This window comes from Saimiri boliviensis, chromosome 14 (assembly GCF_048565385.1).
Source record: "Saimiri boliviensis isolate mSaiBol1 chromosome 14, mSaiBol1.pri, whole genome shotgun sequence".
In the NCBI taxonomy this organism is placed as follows: Eukaryota; Metazoa; Chordata; class Mammalia; order Primates; family Cebidae; genus Saimiri; species Saimiri boliviensis.
Window position 1 is genome coordinate 35,655,480 of NC_133462.1, and position 22,258 is coordinate 35,677,737.

The 22,258-nt window shown below is 52.2% G+C and overlaps 1 protein-coding gene across 7 annotated transcripts; it reads left to right on the forward strand.

Annotated features, from left to right (window-relative positions):
• Positions 1-65: 65 nt before the first annotated feature.
• Positions 66-20,739, forward strand: RGL3 (ral guanine nucleotide dissociation stimulator like 3). 7 transcript variants are annotated; one of them, XM_074384603.1, is made up of 19 exons: positions 66-171; positions 620-733; positions 2,259-2,485; positions 2,649-2,702; positions 3,831-4,042; positions 8,538-8,680; positions 8,768-8,983; positions 10,224-10,327; positions 10,427-10,511; positions 12,842-12,898; positions 13,007-13,093; positions 13,294-13,326; positions 13,407-13,528; positions 16,026-16,121; positions 16,213-16,281; positions 16,371-16,467; positions 19,040-19,231; positions 19,317-19,431; positions 20,280-20,739. In XM_074384603.1, exons 1-19 carry the CDS (start codon positions 139-141, stop codon positions 20,396-20,398), a joined length of 2,175 nt encoding a protein of 724 aa, XP_074240704.1. In that variant the 5' UTR covers positions 66-138; the 3' UTR covers positions 20,399-20,739. The 7 variants fall into 7 exon arrangements, with proteins under 7 accessions (XP_074240704.1, XP_039322786.1, XP_074240706.1 ...); XM_039466852.2 differs by having other exon boundaries at positions 19,079-19,231; XM_074384605.1 differs by having other exon boundaries at positions 8,580-8,680.
• The last annotated feature ends 1,519 nt before the right edge of the window (positions 20,740-22,258 follow it).

The window sequence follows — 22,258 nt, forward strand, 5'->3', positions numbered from 1 at the left end:
CGTGGGTCTGGCCTGCCCCGCCCTGCTCCAGCAACTCGACCGCCCCGCCCCACTGGCCCCAGCGCCCGGCCACTGCCCGCCACCCACCGGCCCTTCCGCTTCACTCAGCGGCGCCACTGAGAGGGACGGGCGCAGGCCATGGAGCGCACAGCAGGCAAAGAGCTGGCCCTGGTAAGGGGACAAGGGATTCCCGGACCCCGCATCCCTGGCGACCCGAAAGGTCCCGAAACTCCAAGTGCCCTCCCTTCGGACGCCATCTGCTCCCAATTTGAAATTGCCCTGGAGTCCCCTCCTGGGGACTCACGACCCTTGACCCAGTGAAGCGACTGTTTCCTCTTAGGGATGGGGGCGGGCGTCTCTGAGCGCAGTTGGCAGAAAGGGCCAGAGACAGGTTCTATGAGACTGGACCCTGGGACATCCCTTGTCCTCAGGACTTGGGAGGAGGGGACCCGCAGCGAGGAGGGGACTAGCCTGGGACCCCAGCCGGAGTCTCGCAGCCTCTGGCCAGGAAGGGGCTTGGGAATGGAGCAGGAAAACTCGGCCCGAGTCTGCGCCGCGAAGGGGCTGAGGCTCCAGGACCCGCGCCTCTTTGGTGCCCTGAGTCCTCCTCTGCGTCCAGGCGCCGCTGCAGGACTGGGGTGAGGAGACCGAGGACGGCGCGGTGTACAGTGTCTCCCTGAGGCGGCAGCGCAGTCAGCGCTTGAGCCCGGGGGAGGGCCCCGGGGGCAGCCAGGTGAGGAGGGGGTTCGGTGGGTGGGCGGGGAGGGAAGCGACCACGTGAGGGCGGAGCTGGAGAGCGGAGGTTTGGCCGCCGGGTGCGGCGGGCGGAAGGAAGGGAGGGGCTCAGAGGCGACCAGGTGAGGGTAGAAAAGGGCCTGGGGGCGGCCAGGTAAATGGGGAGATCCAAGGAATAGGAGTGGGGTCAGGTGATGGCTGCGCAGTTCCCAAGAGGAGCCTGGGGACAAACTGGTAAGGGCAGAACTGGACGGCCGGGTGAGGAAAGGCCAGCTCAGAGGGCTGGGGCTGGAAGGTAGAATGGGGTTGGTTTGGAAGCGGCCAGGTGAGGGCGGGTGGGGCAGCCAGTGAAGCGTGTCAGGAGGTCTGAGGGAAGCTGGAGGTGGCCAAGAGTGTGTGTGTGGGGGCAGGGGACAGGGCATGGAAGAGGGAGGGCAGTTTGCAGAAGCTATTTGTGGACGGGGCTGAATAATAACTCCAAGCTGAAAGGTGTGGGGCGAACACCTATAATCCCTGTGCTTTGGGAGACCAAGGCAGCAGGCCAGGAATTTGAGACCAGCCTGGGCAACACAGCAAGATTCTCTACCAAAAAAAAAAAAATTAAATTAAATAATTAGGTGGGCATGGTGGTGCTCAGCGGTGGTCCCAGCTACTCAGAAGGCTGAGTCAGGAGGACCACTTGAGTCTAGGAGTTGGAGGCTGCAGCGAGCTATGATTGTGCCACTGCACCCCAGCCTGGGCAACAAAACAAGACTCTGTCTCTTAAAAAAACTAAAACAAAACAATAACTCCAAGAAGTCAGGAGTCAGAGGAATCACATGCAAGAGTGATGCTAGGGGCCGGGCTCGGTGGCTCACACCTGTAATCCCAGCACTTTAGAAGGCCAAGGTGGGTGGACCAGGTCAAGAGTTCAAAACCAGCCTGGCCAAGATGGTAAAACTCTATCTCCAGTAAAAATACAAAAAATTAGCCAGGCATGGTGGCAGGTGCCTGTAATCCCAGCTACTTGAGAGGCTGAGGTAGAGAATTGCTTGAACCTGGGAGGCATAGGTTGCAATGAGCTTCTTCCTGAGACTCTGTCTCAGGAAAAAAAAAAAAAAAAAGAGTGGGGCTAGGGACTGGGTGCAGTGGCTCACATCTGTAATCCCAGCACTTTGGGAGGCCAAAGTGATGGATCCTGAGGTCAGGAGTTCGAGACCAGGCTGGCCAGCATGGTGAAACCCCATCTCTCCTAAAGATACACAAAATTAGCTGGGTTGGGGACATGGACCTGTAAAATCCCAGCTACTTGGCAGGCTGAGGCAGGAGAATCCCTTGAACCCTGGAAGCGGAGGTTGCAGTGAGCCGAGATCACACCATTGCACTCCAGCCTGGGTGACAGGGCAAGACTCCATCTCAAAAAAAAAAAAAAAAAAAAAAAAAAAAAAAAAAGGAAAAAAGAGTGGTGCTAGGGATAAATGTGATTAGAGAAGGTGCTTCAAGGACCACTCTGTTCTTTCATGGCCACCTCTCCCCTCCTGCAGGCCCCCAGCCCCTCTGCTGCCAATACCTTCCTCCACTATCGAACCAGCAAAGTGCGGGTGCTGAGGGCAGCGCGCCTGGAGTGGCTGGTGAGAGAGTTGGTGTCTGGAGACCGTGAGCAGGACCCCAGTTTTGTGCCCGCCTTCCTGGCCACCCACCGGACCTTCGTACCCACTGCCCGCCTTCTGGGCTTTCTGCTGCCACCAATGCCGCCGCCCCCACCTCCCGGGTCAGTAGCAACCCAAAACCTCCATGTTCCCACCCTAGATCCCCACTTGGGCACACCCTCACCTTCTCAGGTGGGACCAGAAAACACCTCCCAAACCCAGAGCCCTCTTCCTAAGGCCCCTCTAGATTCCGCCTACCTCACCTGCTGGGGGGCCTCTTCCCAGGGTAGAGATCAAGAAGACAGCGGGACAAGATCTGAGCTTCAACAAGAACCTGAGGTTGGTTCCCCATCCAAATAGGGGAGTGGGGGGAGGAAAATCCCAGAGGACAAAGGTTACTGGTTGGCCTGGGGTTTTGCAAATTGCAGTGGCTCAAGCCTCTAATCCCAGCACTTTGGGAAGTCCAGGTGGGCGGATCAGAAGGTCAGGAGTTTGAGAGCAGCCTGGCCAACATGGTGAAACCCCGTATCTACTAAAACTATAAAAATTAGCTGGGCATGGTGGCAGGCACCTGTAATCTCAACTACTTATGAGGCTAAGGAAAGATAATCACTTGAACTCGGGAGGCAGAGGTTGCAGTGAGCCAAGACCATGACATTGCACTCCAGCCTGGGTGACAGAGCAAGATTCCATCTCAAAAAAAAAAAAAAAAAAAAAAAGAAAATTACAGGTCAGGTAAGAAAAGACCAGGAGTCAGGCTGGCCGAGGTGGCTCACACCTGTAATCCCAGCATTTTGGGAGGTGGAGGCAGGTGGACCACTAGAGGTCAAGAGTTAGAGACCAGCCTGGCCAACATAGAGAAACCCCTTTTCTACTAAAAATAAAAATAAAAATAAAAAAATTAGCTGGGTGTGATGGTGCACACCTGTAGTCCCAGCTACTCGGGAGGCTGAGGGATGAGAATCAGTTGAACCTGGGAGACTGAGGTTGCAGTGAGTCAAGATCAGGCCACTGTACTGCAGCCTAAGTGACAGAGTAAGACTCTGTCTCAGAAAAAAAAAAAAAAAAAAAAGGAGAAGAGGAAGAAGGCTAGGCGCTGTGGCTCATGCCTATAATCCCAGCACTTTAGGAGGCCAATGTGGGCGGATCTCAAAGTCAGGAGTTCAAGACCAGCCTGAGCAACATAGTGAAACCCCATCTCTACTAAAAAGACAAAAATTAGCTGGTCATGGTGGTGCACACCTGTAGTCCCAGCTACTCGGGAGGCTGAGGCAGGAGAAGCACTTGAACCCAGGAGGTGGAGGTTGTGGTGACCCAAGACAGCACCACTGCACTCTAGCCTGAGCAGCAAAGAAAGAGTCTGTCAAAAAAGGAAGGAAGGAAGGGAGGGAGAAAAGTACCAGGAGTCACATTCTGGGTCTCCCCACCACTCTGGACCCGGCTCTGAGACCCTGCCTCTCTGGCCAGGGCTGTGGTGTCAGTGCTGGGCTCCTGGCTGCAGGACCACCCTCAGGATTTCCGAGACCCCCCTGCCCACTCGGACCTGGGCCGTGTCCGAAACTTTTTGGGCTGGGCAGCCCCAGAGAGCACTGAGGCCCAAAAAGCTGAGAAGCTTCTGGAAGATTTTTTGGAGGAGGCTGAGCGAGAGCAGGAAGAGGAGCCGCCCCAGGTGTGGACAGGTGAGGAGTTTTCAGATCCAGTCGTGTTCTGAGAGGCCTTTCCTGCCTGCTTCTTCCTACACAGGCTTTCTCTCCCCTCTCAGAGCTGCAAATCCTAAGCAAGGTTTTAACTCTAAGGCTCAATTTCCTCGTCTGTTCAATGGGGATAACAACTCTTTATCGGCTCAGCACAGTGGTTCACGCCTGTAATCCCAGCACTTTGGGAGGCTGAGGCGGGCAGATCTCCTGAGATTGGGAGTTCAAGACTAGCCTCACTAACATGGAGAAACCCTGTCTCTACTAAAAATACAAAAATTAGCCCGGTGTGGTGGTGCATGCCTGTAACCCCAGCTACTTGGGATGCTGAGGCAGGAGAATTTCTTGTAGCCGGGTGGTGGAAGTTGCGATGAGTTGAGATTGTACCATTGCACTCCAGCCTCAGTAACAAGAGCGAAATTCCATCTCAAAAAAAAAAATTTAGGCCGGGTGCGGTGGCTCAAGCCTGTAATCCCAGCACTTTGGGAGGCCGAGGCGGGTGGATCACGAGGTCAAGAGATCGAGACCATCCTGGTCAACATGGTGAAACCCCGTCTCTACTAAAAATACAAAAATTAGCTGGGCGTGGTGGTGCATGCCTGTAATCCCAGCTACTTAGGAGGCTGAGGCAGGAGAATTGCCTGAACCCAGGAGGTGGAGGTTGTGGTGAGCCGAGATCGCGCCATTGCACTCCAGCCTGGGTAACAAGAGCGAAACTCCGTCTCAAAAAAAAAAAAAAAAAAAAAATTTTGTCTGAAGTATTAGCCTGTGTCTAATACTTTTCCCTCCTTGGTGCCATTGGGTCAGGATGCCCCGGTGTTTCTAGCTACAAACCATTGCCTTGATATTTGTCTTTAATTTCTTTTTTCTTTTCCTTTTTTGAGTCAGGGTCTTGCTCTGTTGCCCAGGCTGGAGTGCAGTGTCTCCATCATGGCTCACCGCAGGCTCAACATCCTGGGCTCAAGCAGTCCTCCTGCCTGGGCTTCCCAAAGTGCTGGCATTACAGGCATGAGTCACTATGCCCAACCTGTAAAATTTTTCTTATTTTTGCAATTCTTTTTCAATTTCTTCTTCTTCTTTTTTTTTTTTTTTTGACAGTCTCTCACTGTTACCCAGGCTGGAGTGCAGTGGCACAGTCTCAGCTCACTGCAACCTCCACCACCTGGGCTCAAGTCACGCTCCTGTCTCATCTTCCCAAGTAGCTGGGACCACTGGCAGGTGTCACCATGCCCAGCTAGTTGTTTTGTAGAGGTGAGGTTTTGCCATGTTGCCCAGGCTGTTCTTGAACTTCTGGGCTCCAGCGATCCACCTGCCTTGGCCTCCCAAAATGCTGGTATTACAGCCATGAGCCATTGTGCATGGCTGGCCTCCTTACTTGATTCTTGGCTTTTGCTCAACTCCTGGACTGTGAGTGCATGAGAGGAGGACCTGTGGTCCTTGCTCCCAGCTCTGTCCTCAGGGGCAGGAACAACACAGATTAGTTTGCTGAATAATTGCATCCTGATTAGGAAGTATCATCTTTCACCCATCTGTGTTTGATCTGATCCTCATCACAGAAGCTTCTCTATCCCTAATCCCCCTCGCTTAATCTCCAGATTACAGTGGCCACATTCCTGTCCGATTTTCAAAGTAGCAGCCACTTCTCTATCCCTGGTGACAAAGTCTCAGTTACATATATATATAAAGGTTTAGCTGGGCACGATGGCTCACACCTGTAATCCCAGCACTTTGGGAGGCCGAGGCAGGCGGATCACAAGTTCAGGAGTTTGAGACCAGCCTGGCCAACATAGTAAAACCCCATCTCTACTTAAAAAAAAAAAAATGCAAAAATTAGCCAGGCATGGTGGCATATACCAGTAGTCCCAGGTACTTGGGAGGCTAAGGAAGGAGAACCACCTGAACCTGGGAGGCAGAGGTTGCAGTGAGCCGAGATTGAGCCACTGCACTCCAGCCTGGGCAACAGAGCAAGACTCCATCGCAAGACTCCATCACAAAATAAATAAATAAATACAATAAAATAATAGTATAATGCCATAACTATTACAAAGGATAAAGGAAAGGAGAGTAATTTACACAATAATAAATCATGGTTGGTTTTTTGTTTGTTTGGTTGGTTGGTTGGTTTTTTTTTTTTTTTTTTTGAGATGGAGTTTCACTCTTGTTGCCCAGGCTGGAGTTCAATGGTGCCATCCCAGCTCACCACAACCTCCCAGGTTCAAGTGATTTTCCTGCCTCAGCCTCCTGACTAGCTGGGATTATGGGCATGTGCCACCACACTCGACTTTGTGTTTTTAGTAGAGATGGGGTTTCTCCATGCTGGTCAGGCTGGTCTCAAACTCCCAACCTCAGGGGATCTGCCTGCCTCAGTCTCCCAAAGTGCTAGGATTATAGGCGTGAGCCACCACGCCTGGCCTAAACCATCTTTTTCAATGGGTTAATGCTTTGGCATGCCCCACTAGGACACAGGATGAGGTTGTCCCATGTCTTTGCTGTCCTAGCATCACAATGGAGTGTCACAGTGCTGTGATACTGACAGTAACAAGCACCAGCTAACGCAGGGGAGAGCACTGGTGAGGCGAAGACACAACACAGATATTCCAAACTTGTGAACACTTGCAACTTGCAAACAAAACTAAGGCCAGACTTTCATGGTCCTTACATTCTTTTTTATTTTTTTAAAAATTCTTTCTAGCGGCCGGGCGCGGTGGCTCAAGCCTGTAATCCCAGCACTTTGGGAGGCCGAGGCGGGTGGATCACGAGGTCGAGAGATCGAGACCATCCTGGTCAACATGGTGAAACCCCGTCTCTACTAAAAATACAAAAAATCAGCTGGGCATGGTGGCACGTGCCTGTAATCCCAGCTACTCAGGAGGCTGAGGCAGGATAATTGCCTGAACCCAGGAGGCGGAGGTTGCGGTGAGCCGAGATCGCGCCATTGCACTCCAGCCTGGGTAACAAGAGCGAAACTCTGTCTCAAAAAAAAAATTCTTTCTAGCATATTCTAGCATACATGGTTCTTACATTCCAAAATAATTTGTGTTTATGAACAAAATAGTCAGGTTCTAAATGCAGATTATTGCAAAGAGGTTTTTCTTTTTCTTTTATCTTTTCTCTTTTTTTCTTGGAAACAGAGTATTTGTCACTCATGATGGAGTGCAATGGCATGGTCTTGGCTCACTGCAACCTCCACCCTCTGGGTTCAAGTGATTCTCTAGCCTCAGCCTCTCAAGTAGCTAGGATTACAGGCACTCGTCACCACGCTTAATTTTTGTATTTTTAGTAGAGAGGGGGTATCACCATGTTGGCCAGGCTGGTCTCCAACTCTCAACCTCAAGTGATTCACTTGCCTCTGCCTCCCAAAGTTCTGGGATTACAGGTGTGAGCCACCTCGCCCAGCCCTTTCTTCCTTTCTTAAAGACAAGTCAAGTGCAGTAGTGAGAAGGGAAAGAGTAGAACAAGGAGTTTGATTTGTAACTGTGAACAATCAATCGAGGTAAGTCACCATCTTGGGACCAGCCACAAACAGGGTTTTCAAAGACACAAATGTCTGCAGGGACATTTGGAGGCTGGAGGGCACAATTCAAGATTCCCAACTTCCAAAGTTTCCCCTAGGGGGCGCCATCATCAAAATCCACTAATGTAAAACTATTCATATTTGTTGAGCACTTTATAGCAGTCTGGTATGCATGATCTTTAAAAAAAAAAAAAAAAAAGCCCGGCCGGGTGAGGTGGCTCATGCCTGTAATCCCAGCATTTTGGGAGGCCGAGGCGGGCAGGCCAAGAGATTGAGACCATCCTGGCCAACATGGTGAAACCCCGTCTCTACTAAAAACATACAAAAATTAGCTGGTCATGGTGGTGTGCGCCTGTAGTCCTAGCTACTCGGGAGGCTTAGGCAAGAGAATTGCTTGAACTTGGGAGGCCGAGGTTGCAGTGAGCTGAGATCAAGCCATTGCACTCCAGCCTGGTGCCTGGTGACAGAGCAAGACTGTCTCAAAAAAAAAAAAAAAAAAAAAAAAAATCCACAGCCAGGCACACTGGCTCATCCCTGCAATCCCAACACTTTGGGAAGCCAAGAGCCTAGGAGTTCGAGCCCAACCTGGCTCACTTGAGCCCAGGAATTCGAGACCAGCCTGGCAACACAATGAGACCCTATCTGTACAAAAAATTAAAAAAATTAGCTGGGTGTGGTGGCACATGCCTGTAATCCCAGCTACTCGGAAGGCTGAGGGAGGAGAATCACTTGAACCCGTGAGGCAGAGGTTGCAGTGAGCAGAGATTGGGCCATTGCACTCCAGCCTGAGCGAGAGAGTGAGACTCCATCGCAAAAACAAAACAAAACAAAACAAAAACAAAAAACAGAGTTCTTCTTTTCACAAATGAGGAAAATGAGGCTCAGAGAGGGACAGGGACTCACCCAACGTCACACAGCCAGTCTTGGATTCAAACTTGAGAGTATGTAATACTTTCTAATAATCAGGACCTCCCAGAGCTGCCCAAACTTCTGGCCCTGACTCTCTAGAGGCCCGTGCGGAGGAGGAGGAAGGGCTCATGCTGCAAGGTCCTCAACTCCTGGACTTCAGCGTGGACGAGGTGGCCGAGCAGCTGACCCTCATGGACTTGGTGAGGACCCCGGACTGGGTCGGGATGGGCCACAGTGAGGGGACAGGTTCCGCTAAGCACCAATTCCACCCCCATCCCCTGGCCCAGGAGCTCTTCTCGAAGGTCAGGCCCTACGAATGCCTGGGCTCAGTGTGGTCGCAGCGGGACCGGCCGGGGGCTGCAGGCGCCTCCTCCACTGTGCGCGCCACCGTGGCCCAGTTCAACACGGTGACCGGCTGCGTGCTGGGCTCGGTGCTCGGAGTGCCGGGCCTGGCGGCCCCGCAGAGGGCTCAGCGGCTGGAGAAGTGGATCCGCATCGCCCAGGTGTGTTGGGGGCGCGGGGAGGGGCAAGGGGAAGCTGTGAGGGCTCAGGAGAGAGTAGGGGCGTGTCTAGGCGAGGGAAGGAAGCGGGCGGAAAGTTGATATCTAGGGTGAGACTTCGGTTCAGGGAGGAAGGAGGGGTCTGGGTCCTACCGAGAGGCTGAGGGCAAGGCTAGGTCCCAGGGGACCTGGGAGAGGTAGGAAGCCCCAATCGGAGAAGTCAAGGTCGGAGATAGGGGCTGAAGAGGCGGCTGGGAGAGGGGCTGGGCCCGAGGGAGGAGGGAGGAAGGGACTACTAGGGAATGAGTGGGGAGTCTTGGTCGCTTGTCAGATATGTGACAAGACCCAGGGGTCCAACCTGGCACCACAAGTCACAGGATCAGGCCTGACGCAGTGACTCACGCCTGTAATCTCAACACTTTGGGGAGAGGGAGGATCGCTTGAGCCCTAGAGTTTGAGACCAGCCTAGGCAACATAGCGAGACCCCTGTCTCTTTAAAAAAAGAAAAGAAAAAAAAAAGGTTAAAAATTAGCCTTACAAGAAAAATTAGCCCTGGCGTGGGGATGTGCGCCTGTAATCCCAGCTACTCGGGAGGCCAAGGCAGGATAATCGCCTGAACCCGGGAGGCAGAGGTTGCAGTGAGCGGAGATCACGTCACTGCGTTGCAGCCTGGGGGATAGAGCTTGACTCTGTCACAAAAAAAGAAAAAAAATTAGACGTGCTTGGTGGCAAGTGCCTGTAGTTTCAGCCACTGAGGCAGGAGGCTGAGGCAGGTGGATCTCTTAAGCCCAGGAGTTCCAGGCTGCAAGTGAGCTATGATGGATCAAGCCACTGCACTCCTGCCTGGGCCACAGACCCTACCTTTCTTTCTTTCTTTTTTGAGACGGTGTCTAGTCTCCCTTTGTCTCCCAGGCTGGAGTACAGCGGCGCGATCGTGGCTTACTCAACGTCCGCCGGCTTCAAGCCATTCTCCCATCTCAGCCTCCCAAGTAGCTGGCACTACAGACGTGTGCCACCATGCCCAGCTAATTTTTGTATTTTTAGTAGAGATGGAGTTTCACCATGTTGGCCAGGATGGTCTCTATCTATTGACCTTGTGATCCACCTGCCTTGGCCTCCCAAAGTGCTGGTATTACGGGAGTGAGCCACCTCGCCCGGCCTCTATCTCTGAAAAAAAAAAAAAAAAAGAAGTTTCAGAATGAGATGTAGATAATGTCTGACCTGCATCCCTACCGCCTGGCAGCGCTGCCGAGAGCTGCGGAACTTCTCTTCCTTGCGTGCCATCCTGTCGGCCCTGCAATCTAACCCCATCTACAGGCTCAAACGCAGCTGGGGGTCCGTGAGCCGGTGAGCTGGGGTGGGGCGGGACCTCTTCCCCCTCTTCCCCTGTCCATACCCCAGGTCTGACCCTCCCAAGCCACTGACCCCCAACCACCCCTCTCCCAGGGAACTGCTATCTACTTTCAGGAAACTTTCGCAGATTTTCTCCGACGAGAGCAACCACCTGAGCAGCAGAGAGATTCTTTTCCAGGTAGAGAGGGATACAGACCCTGGGGATTTTAGGCCCAGGAAGTGGGGGGACTTGGGGCCAGGCAGGAGGACTCGCCCTGCTGGGGTCATCACATTTTGTCCTTCCTTGTCGCTCAGAAACGACCTTTCCCTTGTCCCTGGCGGGTGCACGTTTTTCTTTCCTCTACTTCCTGCGTAATAGTTCACAGCCAGTGACTGCCCTATTTATTCACTCAACAAAACACAATAAGTCACAAAGAAAAGGTTACTGAAGGTCAGTCACAGCACAGAGTGGGAACAACAACAAAAAAAATGCTCTGAGGACTTTACCTTGATAAGCAAAACTAAAAATGTGTGTCAAAAGTCTGGCTTATTTATAGGCAAGCGTTAAAGTCTCATTGCAATCAGGCTGGTTTTTAGAGTGAACCTAGCATAGATCTCTGGGCCTGGAACATTCTTCAAGTTGATACAGCTTGCTCACTCACCTCCTGCCAGTCTCTGATGCAATGTCCCTGCCCCAAGAGGCCTTCCCAGCCTCCATCATCCCCAAAATCCCATCTCTGGTTTCTTGTTGTTTTCACTGTTTGTTTTGAGATGGTGTCTTACTCTGTCACCCAGGCTGGAGTGCACTGGCATGATCTCAGCTCTCTTGACCTCCACCTCCCGGGATCAAGCAATTTTCCCTGCCTCAGCCTCCCAAGTAGCTGGGATTACAGGCACCTACCACCATACCTGGCTGATTTTTGTATTTTTGGTAGAGATGGGGTTTCACCATGTTGGTCAGGCTGGTCTTGAATTCCTGACCTGAGGTGATCTGCCCACCTTGGCTTCCCAAAGTGTTGGGATTACAGGGGTCAGCCATCACACCTAGCCAAATTTTGTCTCTTTTATTCACTGTTGCCTACCCAGCACCTAGAACAGCACATGAGCTGGACACAGTGGCTCACTCTTGTAAACCCAGCACTTTGGGAGGCTGAAGTGAGAGAATCACTTGAGTACAGGAGTTCGAAACCAGCCTGACCAACATGGTGAAACCCCGTTTCTACTGAAAATACAAAAATTAGCCAGGTGTGGTGGCAGGCACCTGTAATCCCAGCTACTCAGAAGGCTGAGGCAGGAGAATCACTTGAACCTGGGAGGTAGAGGTTGCAGTGAGCTGAGATCGTGCCATTGCACTCCAGCCTGGGTGACAGAGTGAGACTCCATCTCAAAAAAAAAAAAAAAAAAAAAAAATACAAAAGTACAAAAAACAAAAATTGGCTGGACGTTGGTGGTGAACACCTGTAGTTCCAGCTACTCCGGAGGCCGAGGTGGGAGGATGGCTTGAAGTAGGGCAGTTGAGGCTTCACTGAGCCAAGAGCATTACACTGCACTCCAGCCTGAGTGACAAAGTGAGACTCCATCTCAAAATCAAATCAAATCAAATGTAAATAAACAACAGGCAATTCAGGATACCCAGGAGGTCCCTGGCAGGCTTGTGTCATCCAGCTGTGGACAAGGATTGTCTCCTTGTTAAGGCCAGCCCTGGGGGCCGCCACCCCTACAAGCCCCACCTCTCATGGGGCCTGCTCCCTGCTGTTTATCTCTTCCCTACTCCCACCCAGGGTGGTCTGGCTTCTTGGGTAGGCCTAACCACTGCCTTCTTTTTTTTTTTTTTTTTGAGACAGAGTTTCGATCTTGTTGCCCAGGCTGGAGTGCAATGGCATGATCTCAGCGCACTGCATCCACCACCTGCCAGGTTCAAGCAATTCTCCTGCCTCAGCCTCCTGAGTAGCTGGGATTGCAGGCATGAGCCACCACACCCACCTAATTTTTTGTATTTTTAGTAGAAACAGGGTTTCACCATGTTAGTCAGGCTGGTCTCGAACTCCTGACCTCAGGTGATCCACCTGCCTTGGCCTCTCAAAGTGGTGGGATTACAGGCGTGAGCCACCATGCCTGGCATTCTTTTTTCTTTTCTTTTTTTTTTTTTTTCTGAGATGGAGTCTCATTCTGTCACCCAGGCTGGAGTGCAGTGGCACAACCTCAGCTCACTGCAGCCTCTGCCTCCCAGGTTCAAGCAATTCTCCTGCCTCAGCCTCCTGAGTAGCTGGGATTTCAGGCGCACACCCCCATGCCTGGCTAGTTTTTGTATTTTTAGTAGAAACGGGGTTTCAGCACATTGGCTGGGGTGGTTTCGAACTCCTGACCTCATGTGATCTGCTTGCCTTGGCCTCTCAGAGTGCTGGGATTACAGGTGTGAGCTACCCCTACTGGTTTTTGATTGCTCAAAGCAGGAAGGCTATATAGGCATCGTCCTTGAGGAAGTGTCCAAGGAGACTCCAGGCCTGCTCAGTTCTTCTGTTCCCCCAGGAGGAGGCCACTGAGGGACCCCAAGAAGAGGACAACACCCCAGGCAGCCTGCCCTCAGTAAGTGATTACAGTTTGGGATGGGAACAAGTGGGACCTTCAGAGAGGGACGTGGAGGGTGATGGGGTCAGTAATGGCCCCGAGTGACTGGAGCTTTGGGGGCCGCAGAAACCACCACCAGGCCCTGTCCCCTACCTTGGCACCTTCCTCACGGACCTGGTTATGTTGGACACAGCCCTGCCGGATATGTTGGAGGTCTGACCCCTGACCCTCGACCCCTGACCCCAACTCCACTTGCTCCCAGCCCAATGGGCCTCCTGATATCCACTCTGGATCCTACCTGTACTCCTGACACTGCCCTACCCTCCCTTAACCCAGTGGGGCTCCTGACATCCCAGCCTCTGATCTTGACCCTTGACCCTGGGTCCCACAATTCAGACATATTTTGCCCCCAGGGGGATCTCATTAACTTTGAGAAGAGGAGGAAGGTGAGTGGAGGCTAGGGGAGGTATGGGGGTGGTGCCCGAGGGTGGGGGTGGCGGACGGGTCTCAGAAGCTTCTTCCCCAGGAGTGGGAGATCCTGGCCCGCATCCAGCAGCTGCAGAAGCGCTGTCAGAGCTACAGCCTGAGGCCTCACCCACCCATCCTGGCCGCCCTGCAAGCCCAGCGCCAGCTCAGCGAGGAGCAGAGGTGACCACCCTGTAGCCAGTCCTGGCCCCACCCCCGCTGATCCTGCGTCACAAACTGGATTCCACCCACCCATGCACACCTCCAGCTCCTCCCAAGATGCCCTCTTGAGCCCTGAACCCCACCCCAAACCTGTGACCTTGCAGTATCTCCAGCCAAATCAAAAGTCACCATTAGAGCCTGGTGGTTCACAGCTGTAATCCCAGCACTTGGGAGGCTGAGACAGGTGGATCCCTTGAGCCCAGGAGTTCGACCAGCCTGGGCAACATGGCGAAACCCCATCTCTACCAAAAAATACAAAACTTAACTGGATGTGGTGATGAGCACCATTGGTCCCACCTACTTGGGAGGCTGAGGTGGGAGGATTGCTGAAGTCTGGGAGGCGGAGACTGGGGTGAGCCAACATCACGCCACTGCAGCTGCAGTCTGGGTGACAGAGTGAGATCCTGTCTCAACAAAAAAAAGTTACAACTGACCTCTGATCTCAGTTTTGATCCCATCTGATTTTCTGACCCCAACCTTTAGCATTCAGCTGGCCATTCAACTCAACCGTCCCATCTGCTGTCCCCATCTTTGGTCCTATCTGACTCTCTGACTCCAACCCTTGACCCTCAGTTCTGAGTAACCAACTCCAACTTTTATGTTTGCTTGACTGTCCAACTTGAGTATTGTAAGGGTGGCTGAGAGAAAGGAGAATAGACCAAAAGTCAGGCAAGCAAGTTTTACTAACCTGTGGGGCTGCTGCTCCCTAACAATCAGAGGAGGCAGCCCCGAGCTTACAAAACGAGGGGTTTATATGGGATGAGAGGGGCATAAGGGAGTTTCAGGACTGAGGTCACCTCTTGGCTGGCAACAGGCACAGAGGTAGTTTGTCAACTTGTAACAGACCTACAATACATCATCCTGTGACTTTTGTGGTTGGCTGTTTTAAAAAAAGAGAGAAACCAGGATTTTTTACGGATATGCGTCAAACAGGAATTTACAAGTATGGATAACATTTGCTTTCCCTGTCCTCCCTGGAGGGAGGGAAAGCCTATAATCAGGCTTTGCTAAATTGTAGCGTGTCTGGCAGCCTGGCGCCTAGGTAGGAGTTCAGGAATGCAGCGGCAGAGCAGTCCGAGTGCGGGGAAGGGGTCAGCTTACTCGAAGGGGGTTTTCTGAGGCAGCTTGTCCCTAACAAGTATCACAACTGTGTCCTTTCATTCTATATATCTGGGACTCTAACCATTGACCCCAGTGGTGACCTGACCCCAGACTGACCCTCAGTTTATTTTTAAATTGTATTTATTTATTTATTCATTGTGTGTTTGTTTGTTTGTTTGTTTGAGACAGGGTCTCGCTCCGTTGCCCTGGCTGGAGTGCAATGGTGCCATCTCAGCTCACTGCAGCCTCTGCCTCCCGGGTTCAAGTAATTCTCCAGCCTCAGTCTCCTGAGTAGCTGAGATTACAGGCACAAGCCACCACACCCAGTTAAATTTTTTTGTATTTTTAGTAGAGATGGGGTTTCACTATATTGGCCAGACTGGTTTCGAACTCCTGATCCCAAGTGATCCTCCTGCCTTGGCCTCCCAAAGTGCTAGGATTACAGGTGTGAGCCACCATGCCCAGTCCTGTTGCTGACCTTAACCCTGACCCAATTTGATTCCTTAGTCCCACCCTGTGAATCCTTTGTGACCTCCCAACCAGCCATCCCGTCTCATCTCTGATAAAACCTTGATGCTCAATGACCCTCATTTACCACCCTGACCCTGACATGTGGTGTGCCACCTCTGGATGCTCCCCCTTGTACCCCAAACCCACCTCCCAACTGATTCTAACTCTTTTTTTTTTTTTTTTTGAGACAGAGTTTCGCTCTTGTTACCCAGGCTGGAGTGCAATGGCGCGATCTCGGCTCACCGCAACCTCCGCCTCCTGGGTTCAGGCAATTCTTCTGCCTCAGCCTCCCGAGTAGCTGGGATTACAGGCACGTGCCACTATGCCCAGCTAATTTTTTCTATTTTTAGTAGAGACGGGGTTTCACTATGTTGACCGGGATGGTCTCGATCTCTCGACCTCGTGATCCACCCGCCTCGGCCTCCCAAAGTGCTGGGATTACAGGCTTGAGCCACCGCGCCCGGCCAACTCTTTTTTTTTATTGTTGTTTTTTGAGACGGAGCCTCACTCTGTTGCCCAGGCTGGATTGCAGTGACACGATCTCGGCTCACTGCAACTTCCGCCTCCCAGTCCAAGTGATTCTCCTGTCTCAGCCTCCTGAGTAGTTGGGACTGCAAGTGCCCACCACCACGCCAGGCTAATTTTTGTATTTTTAGTAGAGATGGGGTTTCACCATGTTGACCAGGATGGTCTTGATCTCTTGACCTTGTGATCAGCACTCCTCGGTCTCCCAAAGTGCTGGGACTGCAGGCATGAGCCACCTCACCGGCCAAGTGATTCTAACTCTTATCTCTCCATCCCCTGTATTTCCTGGCCCCACCATCTCATTCACACATTGACCCCTCAGCTACCGGCTCTCCTGGGTCATTGAGCCACCAGCTGCCTCCTGCCCCAGCTCCCCACGCATCCGACGGCGGATCAGCCTCACCAAGCGTCTCAGTGCGTGAGTCTCGGGGTGTGTGTTGGAGATGAGGTGGGGAGATACCAGCAGAGACGGCTCCTGCCTCAGCCTCATCCCCTGTCCCCAACCTTAGGAAGCTTTCCCGAGAGAAAAGCACATCCCCTAGTGGGAGTCCTGGGGACCCCCCATCCCCCACCTCCAGGTGAGCATTCTTCTTGGTGACAGGACTAGGGACCATGGGGTCAGGAGTCAGCACAGCCACGCCACTTCGGCTTCTGCATCTCCCCCTAGTGTGTCCCCAGGGTCTCCCCCCTCAAGTCCTAGAAGCAGAGATGCTCCTGCTGGCAGTCCCCCGGCCTCTCCAGGGCTCCAGAGCCCCAGCACCAAGGTACCAAGACTGCTTGTGTGTGCACGTGGGCCCGTGGGCACCCAGGCTCTGTGTGAGTGTGTGCGTGTGTGTGTGCACATGTGTACACACAGGATTGTGGGGCCAGGCATGTACACTGAGACATGCTGAGCTTGGGGTATCCATCCAGGGGCTGTGTGCATCTGCATGGTCCTATTTGAGAGATCACTCATCAATCCGATTCCTGCTCAGATCTGGACCTGTGTAACTGCTTGCCCATGGGGCAGCCTCAGGTGCAATCACATCACACCCCTTTTTTGTTTGAGACAGAGTCTTCTCGCTCTGTCACTCAGGCTGGAGTGCAGTGGCACAATCTCAGCTCACTGCAACTGCCACCCCTCCCCTAAGCTCAAGCGATCCTTCCACCTCAGCCTCCCAAGTAGCTAGCCCCACAAGTGTGGGCCATCACACTTGGCTATTTTTTTTTTCTTTTATTTTCTTTTTCTTTTTTTTTTTTTTTTTTTGTAGACGGGGTCTCACTCAGTTGCCCAGGCTGGAGTGCAGTGGCTCGATCTTGGCTCGCTGCTACCTCCCCATCCCAGGTTCAAGTGATTCTCCTGCCTCAGCCTCCCGAGTAGCTGGAACTACAGGCCTGTGCCACCACGCCTGGCTACTTTTTTGTATTTTTAGTAGAGACAAGGACACATACGTCCCTAAGAATCTGCATACCATGCCAGACACGGTGGCTATTGCCTACGATCCTGGCACTTTGGGAGGCCAAGGTGGGAAGATTGCTTGAAGTCAGGAGTTCAAGACCAGCTGAGCAAGATAGCAAGACCCTGTCTCTATTAAAAATCAAAAAAATTAGCTGGGTGTAGTCCTAGCTACTCAGCAGGCTGAGGTGGAAGGATCACTTGGCCCCAGAAGTTTGAGGCTACAGTGAGCTACGATCATGCCACAGCACTCCAGCCTGCATGACAGAGCAAGATCCTGTTTATAAAGAAAAAGAAGGCTGGGTGTGGTGGCTCATATCTGTAATCCCTGCACTTTGGGAGGCTGAGGCAGGCAGATCACTTGAGGCCAGGAATTTGAGACCATGGAGAAACCCCATCTCCTAAAAACACAAAAATTAGCTGGGTGTAGTGGCGCAGGCCTGTAATCCCAGCTACTTGGGAGGCTGAGGGATAAGAATCGCTTGAATCCGGGAGGTGGAGGTTGCAATGAGCAGAGATGGCGCCATTGCACTCCAGCCTGGGCGACAGAGCGAGACTCTGTCTCAAAAAAAAGAAAAAAGGGCCGGGCGCAGTGGCTCAAGCCTGTAATCCCAGCACTTTGGGAGGCCGAGGCGGGTGGATCACGAGGTCGAGAGATCGAGACCATCCTGGTCAACATGGTGAAACCCCGTCTCTACTAAAAGGTGCAAAAAAAAAAATTAGCTGGGCATGGTGGCGCGTGCCTGTAATCCCAGCTACTTAGGAGGCTGAGGCAGAAGAATTGCCTGAGCCCAGGAGGCGGAGGTTGCGGTGAGCCGAGATTGCGCCATTGCACTCCAGCCTGGGTAACAAGAGCGAAACTCCATCTCAAAAAAAAAAAAAGAAAAGAAAAAAGAAAAAAGAACCTGCGTACCAGAAGAGGAAACGTAGGCCTGAGCATCCACGAGATCTTGTGGGGTTGTTGGTTGGTGGCGTGGGCTGGGGGTGTACAACCGCTGTGAGCATATGCGTGTACACAGGATTTCTTGTGTGTGATCATGGATTGTGTGTATATGGACACTCTTCATGTCTGTTCCTATAACAGGGAACCAGAGTCTGTATGTGATGGGATGGTGTATATGTGGGCTTGTGAATGTACCTTAGTTACATGTCCCAGGCTCTGTGTGTATAGGGGGAAATTGTTTGTTTTCTTGAGATTTCGTTTTTTATTTTGTTTTATTTTTTATTTTAAGAGACGGAGTCTCGCTCTGTCGCCAAGGCTGGAGTGCAGTGGTGCAATCTCAGCTCATTGCAACCTCTGCCTCCCGAGTTCAAGTGATTCTCCTGCCTCAGCCTTCCAAGTAGCTGGAATTACAGGCATGCACCACCAGGACTGGCTAATTTTTCTATTTATTTATTTATTTATTTTGAGACAGAGCCTCACTCTGTTGCCCAGGCTGGAGTGCAGTGGCACAATCTCAGTACATTGCAACCTCCACCTCCCGGATTCAAGCGATTCTCCTGCCTCAGCCTCCCAAGTAGCTGTGATCACAGACACGTGCCACCATGCCTGGCTAATTTTTTGTATTTTTAGTAGAAATGGGGTTTCACCATGATAGCCAGGATGATCTCGATCTCCTGACCTCCTGATCTGTCTGCCTCAGCCTCCCAAAGGACTGGGATTACACGTGCCCTGCTTAATTTTTGTATTTTTAGTAGAGACGGGGTTTCACCATGTCGGCCAGGCTGGTCTTGAAGTCCCGACCTCAGGTGATCCACCGCCTCACCCTCCCAAAGTACTGGAATTACAGGCATGAGCCACTGTGCCCAGCCAATGTTTCCCTGAGATTTTAAATGTGGGGCTCTTGACTATACCAGGGGTGGCTGGGGATTCGAGCTTTCCTAGCTCTCAGCATCTGCAGATGGACCAAGCTGCAGCCTTCACCCCTAACTGCCTGCAGCTGCCCCTGAGCCTGGACCTGCCCAGCCTCCGGCCCTTCCCTTCGCCTCTGGGCAGCCCTCGAGTCGCCCTCCCGGCGCAGCAGAGCTCAGAGGCCCGAGTCATCCGTGTCAGCATTGACAATGACCACGGGAACCTGTATCGAAGCATCTTGGTGAGGGGCTGGGCTGGGGACCTGCTGGGGCCTGCCCTGCCCTTGAGGCCGGGGTCCTCCCTCACCTCCTGCCCCTCTCTTCCAGCTGACCAGTCAGGACAAAGCCCCCAGCGTGGTCCTGCGAGCCTTGCAGAAGCACAATGTGCCCCAGCCCTGGGCCCGGGACTATCAGCTCTTTCAAGTCCTTCCTGGGGACAGGGGTGAGCAGGGATGGCTTGGAGGTCAGGATGGGGGGCAGCGGGGAGGGAAGCAGACTGACCAGGGTCAAGGATGGAGCCCAAGGGTACCTGGGTTCACAGGGCTGTGAAGTGGTTCAGGCACAGAGAGAGGTAAGATAATCAGAGTAGGGGGCGGTAAGAAGACATAAAATACCTGTGCCTTAATGATGTAGGGTCATGAGGTTGTCCTGGCTCAGTGTCAGAGAGAGGCCCCAAAGGTTGTCTTCCTAGAATCTATAAGACAATAAGATTGTTCAGGGTTGGACCGGGCGTGGTGGCTCATCCCTGTAATCCCAGCACTTTGGGAGGTTAAGGTGGGCAGAACACTTGAGGTCAGGAGTTTGAGACCAGCCAACACGGTGAAACTTGTCTCTACCAAAAATACAAAAAGTAGCTGGGCATGGTGGCACATGCCTGTAATCCCAGCTACTGGGGAGGCTGAGGCAGGAGAATCACTTGAACCAGGGAGCTGGAGGTTGCAGTGAGCCAAGATCACACCACTGCACTCCAGCCTGGTGACAGAGTGAGACTTTGTCTCAAAAAAAAAAAAAAAAAAAAAAAAGTTTGTTCAGGGTCAAGCGGGAGAAGGGAATGTAGAAGTTTGTCTGATCTTCAGTTTGTGAGTTTGTGGCATCATGAGATTGTTCAGGCTTCAAGTGAGAAGTCATCCAGGTTCCCAGTGAGAGCAGAATGAGGTTGGCCTGGCAGTAGCTGCAGAGGGACTCACTGCTATTCAGGTTCAAGGGCGAGTGGTAGAAGGCTCCTGGGTCCTCTGTGGGGGTGACACAAGGTTGTACGGGCCCATGACCATCATATCCACTCCTGACCAGAATTCCTGATTCCTGATAATGCCAACGTCTTCTATGCCATGAGTCCAGTTGCCTCCGGAGATTTCATGCTGCGGCGGAAAGAGGGGGCCCGGCACACTCTGTCTATCTCCCCCACCTGAGGCAGCTCTCTCCTCCCTCCAACACACAAGTCCCAGGGGCAAGCTTGGGACTCCTCTCCTGGAAAGCCGTCACCCCCCATAGAGGCCACTGTGCTCTGTACCCCGGGACCACCCCCTAGCTGTAGCCCATTGGACCCCATCTCTTTTTCTGACCCTGTTGGTACTAGATCCATACTCCAAAGATATCAGTCCATGGGTGGCTGGTGGAGAGCTCAATCCCATAAATATAAAAAGGGGTGGGGCATGGGTAAGTCAGATCCCTCCCCAGAGATATCTTGTAACTGTTGGAGACACATCAGAACTGACAGATGTGGATGAAAATAGTGATCAGAGTTATAAAACATGTGTCAGCGTTGTTTATTCTGTGCCTGTGTGCTATGCTCACCCTTTATCCAGATAAAAGAAAACAGCTACCACACGCACACACACACAAACGCACACACACACACACACACACACACACACAGAGAGAGAGAGAGAGAGAAAGAGAGAGAGAGAGGGAAAGAGAGAGAGAGAGAAACTAAGAGCCAAGACCAGTCTAGGCGACATAATGAGAGCCTGTCTACGAAAAATACAGAACATTAGGCCGGGCGTGTGGTGGCTCACGTCTATAATCTCAGCACTTTAGGAGGCCAAAGCAGGCAGATCACTTGAGGTCAGGAGTTCAAGATCAGCCTGGCCAACGTGGTGAAACCCTGACTCCTACTAAAAATACAAAAAAAATTAGCTGGGCATGGTATCACACGCCTGAAATCGCAGCTACTGGGGAGGCTGAGGCAGGAGAATTACTTGAACCCGGAAGGCAAAGGTTGCAGTGAGCGGAGATCACACCACTGTACTCCAGACCCTGTCTCAAAAACAAAAACTGAGCGTGGTGCTGCAAGACTGTAATCCCATCTACTTGGGAGGCTGAGGTGGGAGAATCACCAGAGCTCAGAAGGTTGGAGCTATAGTGAGCAGTGATTGGGCCACTGCACTCCAGCCTGGATGACAGAGGGAAACCCTGTCTCAGAAACAAAAACTAAGCCCTAAGAAAGGGGTTGGGTCAGGTATGCCACTAAACCCAGATGCTGGAGAGGATCCTGTCTGGCTGGACACAGTGGCTCAGGAGGGTGATCCCAGCACTTTGGGAGGCTGAGGTGAGAGGCTCGCTTGGGTAATACAGTGAGATCACGTCTCAATCAATCAATCAATCAATCAATAGGCCAGGCGAGGTGGCTTACACCTCTAATCCCAACACTTTGTGAGGCCGAGGCGAGCAGATCACAAGGTCAGGAGATCAAGACCATCCTGGCCAACATGGTGAAACCCTGTCTCTACTAAAAATACAAAAAATTAGCCAGGCATGGTAGCGTGCACCTGTAGTCCCAGCTACTCGGGAGGCTGAGGCAGGGGAATTGCTTGAACCCGGGAGGCGGAGGTTGCAGTGAGCTGAGATCGGGCCACTGCACTCCAGCCTGGAGACAGAGCAATACTCCATTTAAAAAAAATTAAATTAATAAAGAGAGGACCCTATCACACAAAGAGGGTTTAGGACTTCCTTCCCCAACATTTTTGGGGTGATATGCCTCTTTTCTACCATATATATGGGAGAGCCATGGACTGAAATTCCATCCGAATTAGAAACAAATAGCATCATAACCCATGAGTCAACAGGGCTGTGAAGATGAACCCTTTCTCTTGCCTTCACCTTCCTCTTCCTGTCACAGATAACCCCTCTGTGCAAAGAAGGGAGAAAGAGATTAGGTGTGGTGGCTCACACCTGTAATCTCAGCCCTTTGGGAGGCAGAGGTGGGCAGATCACTTGAGCTCAGGAGTTTAAGACCAGCCTGGCCAACATGGTAAAACCCCGTCTCCATT

Excerpts from the sequence above, each read along its gene's own strand:
- RGL3 (XM_074384603.1), top strand. The coding sequence starts at position 139 with ATGGAGCGCACAGCAGGCAAAGAGCTGGCCCTG. Across the intron at positions 2,703-3,830 it reads AGCTTCAACAAGAACCTGAG|GGCTGTGGTGTCAGTGCTGG; the intron begins GTTGGTTCCCCA and ends CTCTCTGGCCAG. Across the intron at positions 4,043-8,537 it reads GCCGCCCCAGGTGTGGACAG|GACCTCCCAGAGCTGCCCAA; the intron begins GTGAGGAGTTTT and ends TCTAATAATCAG.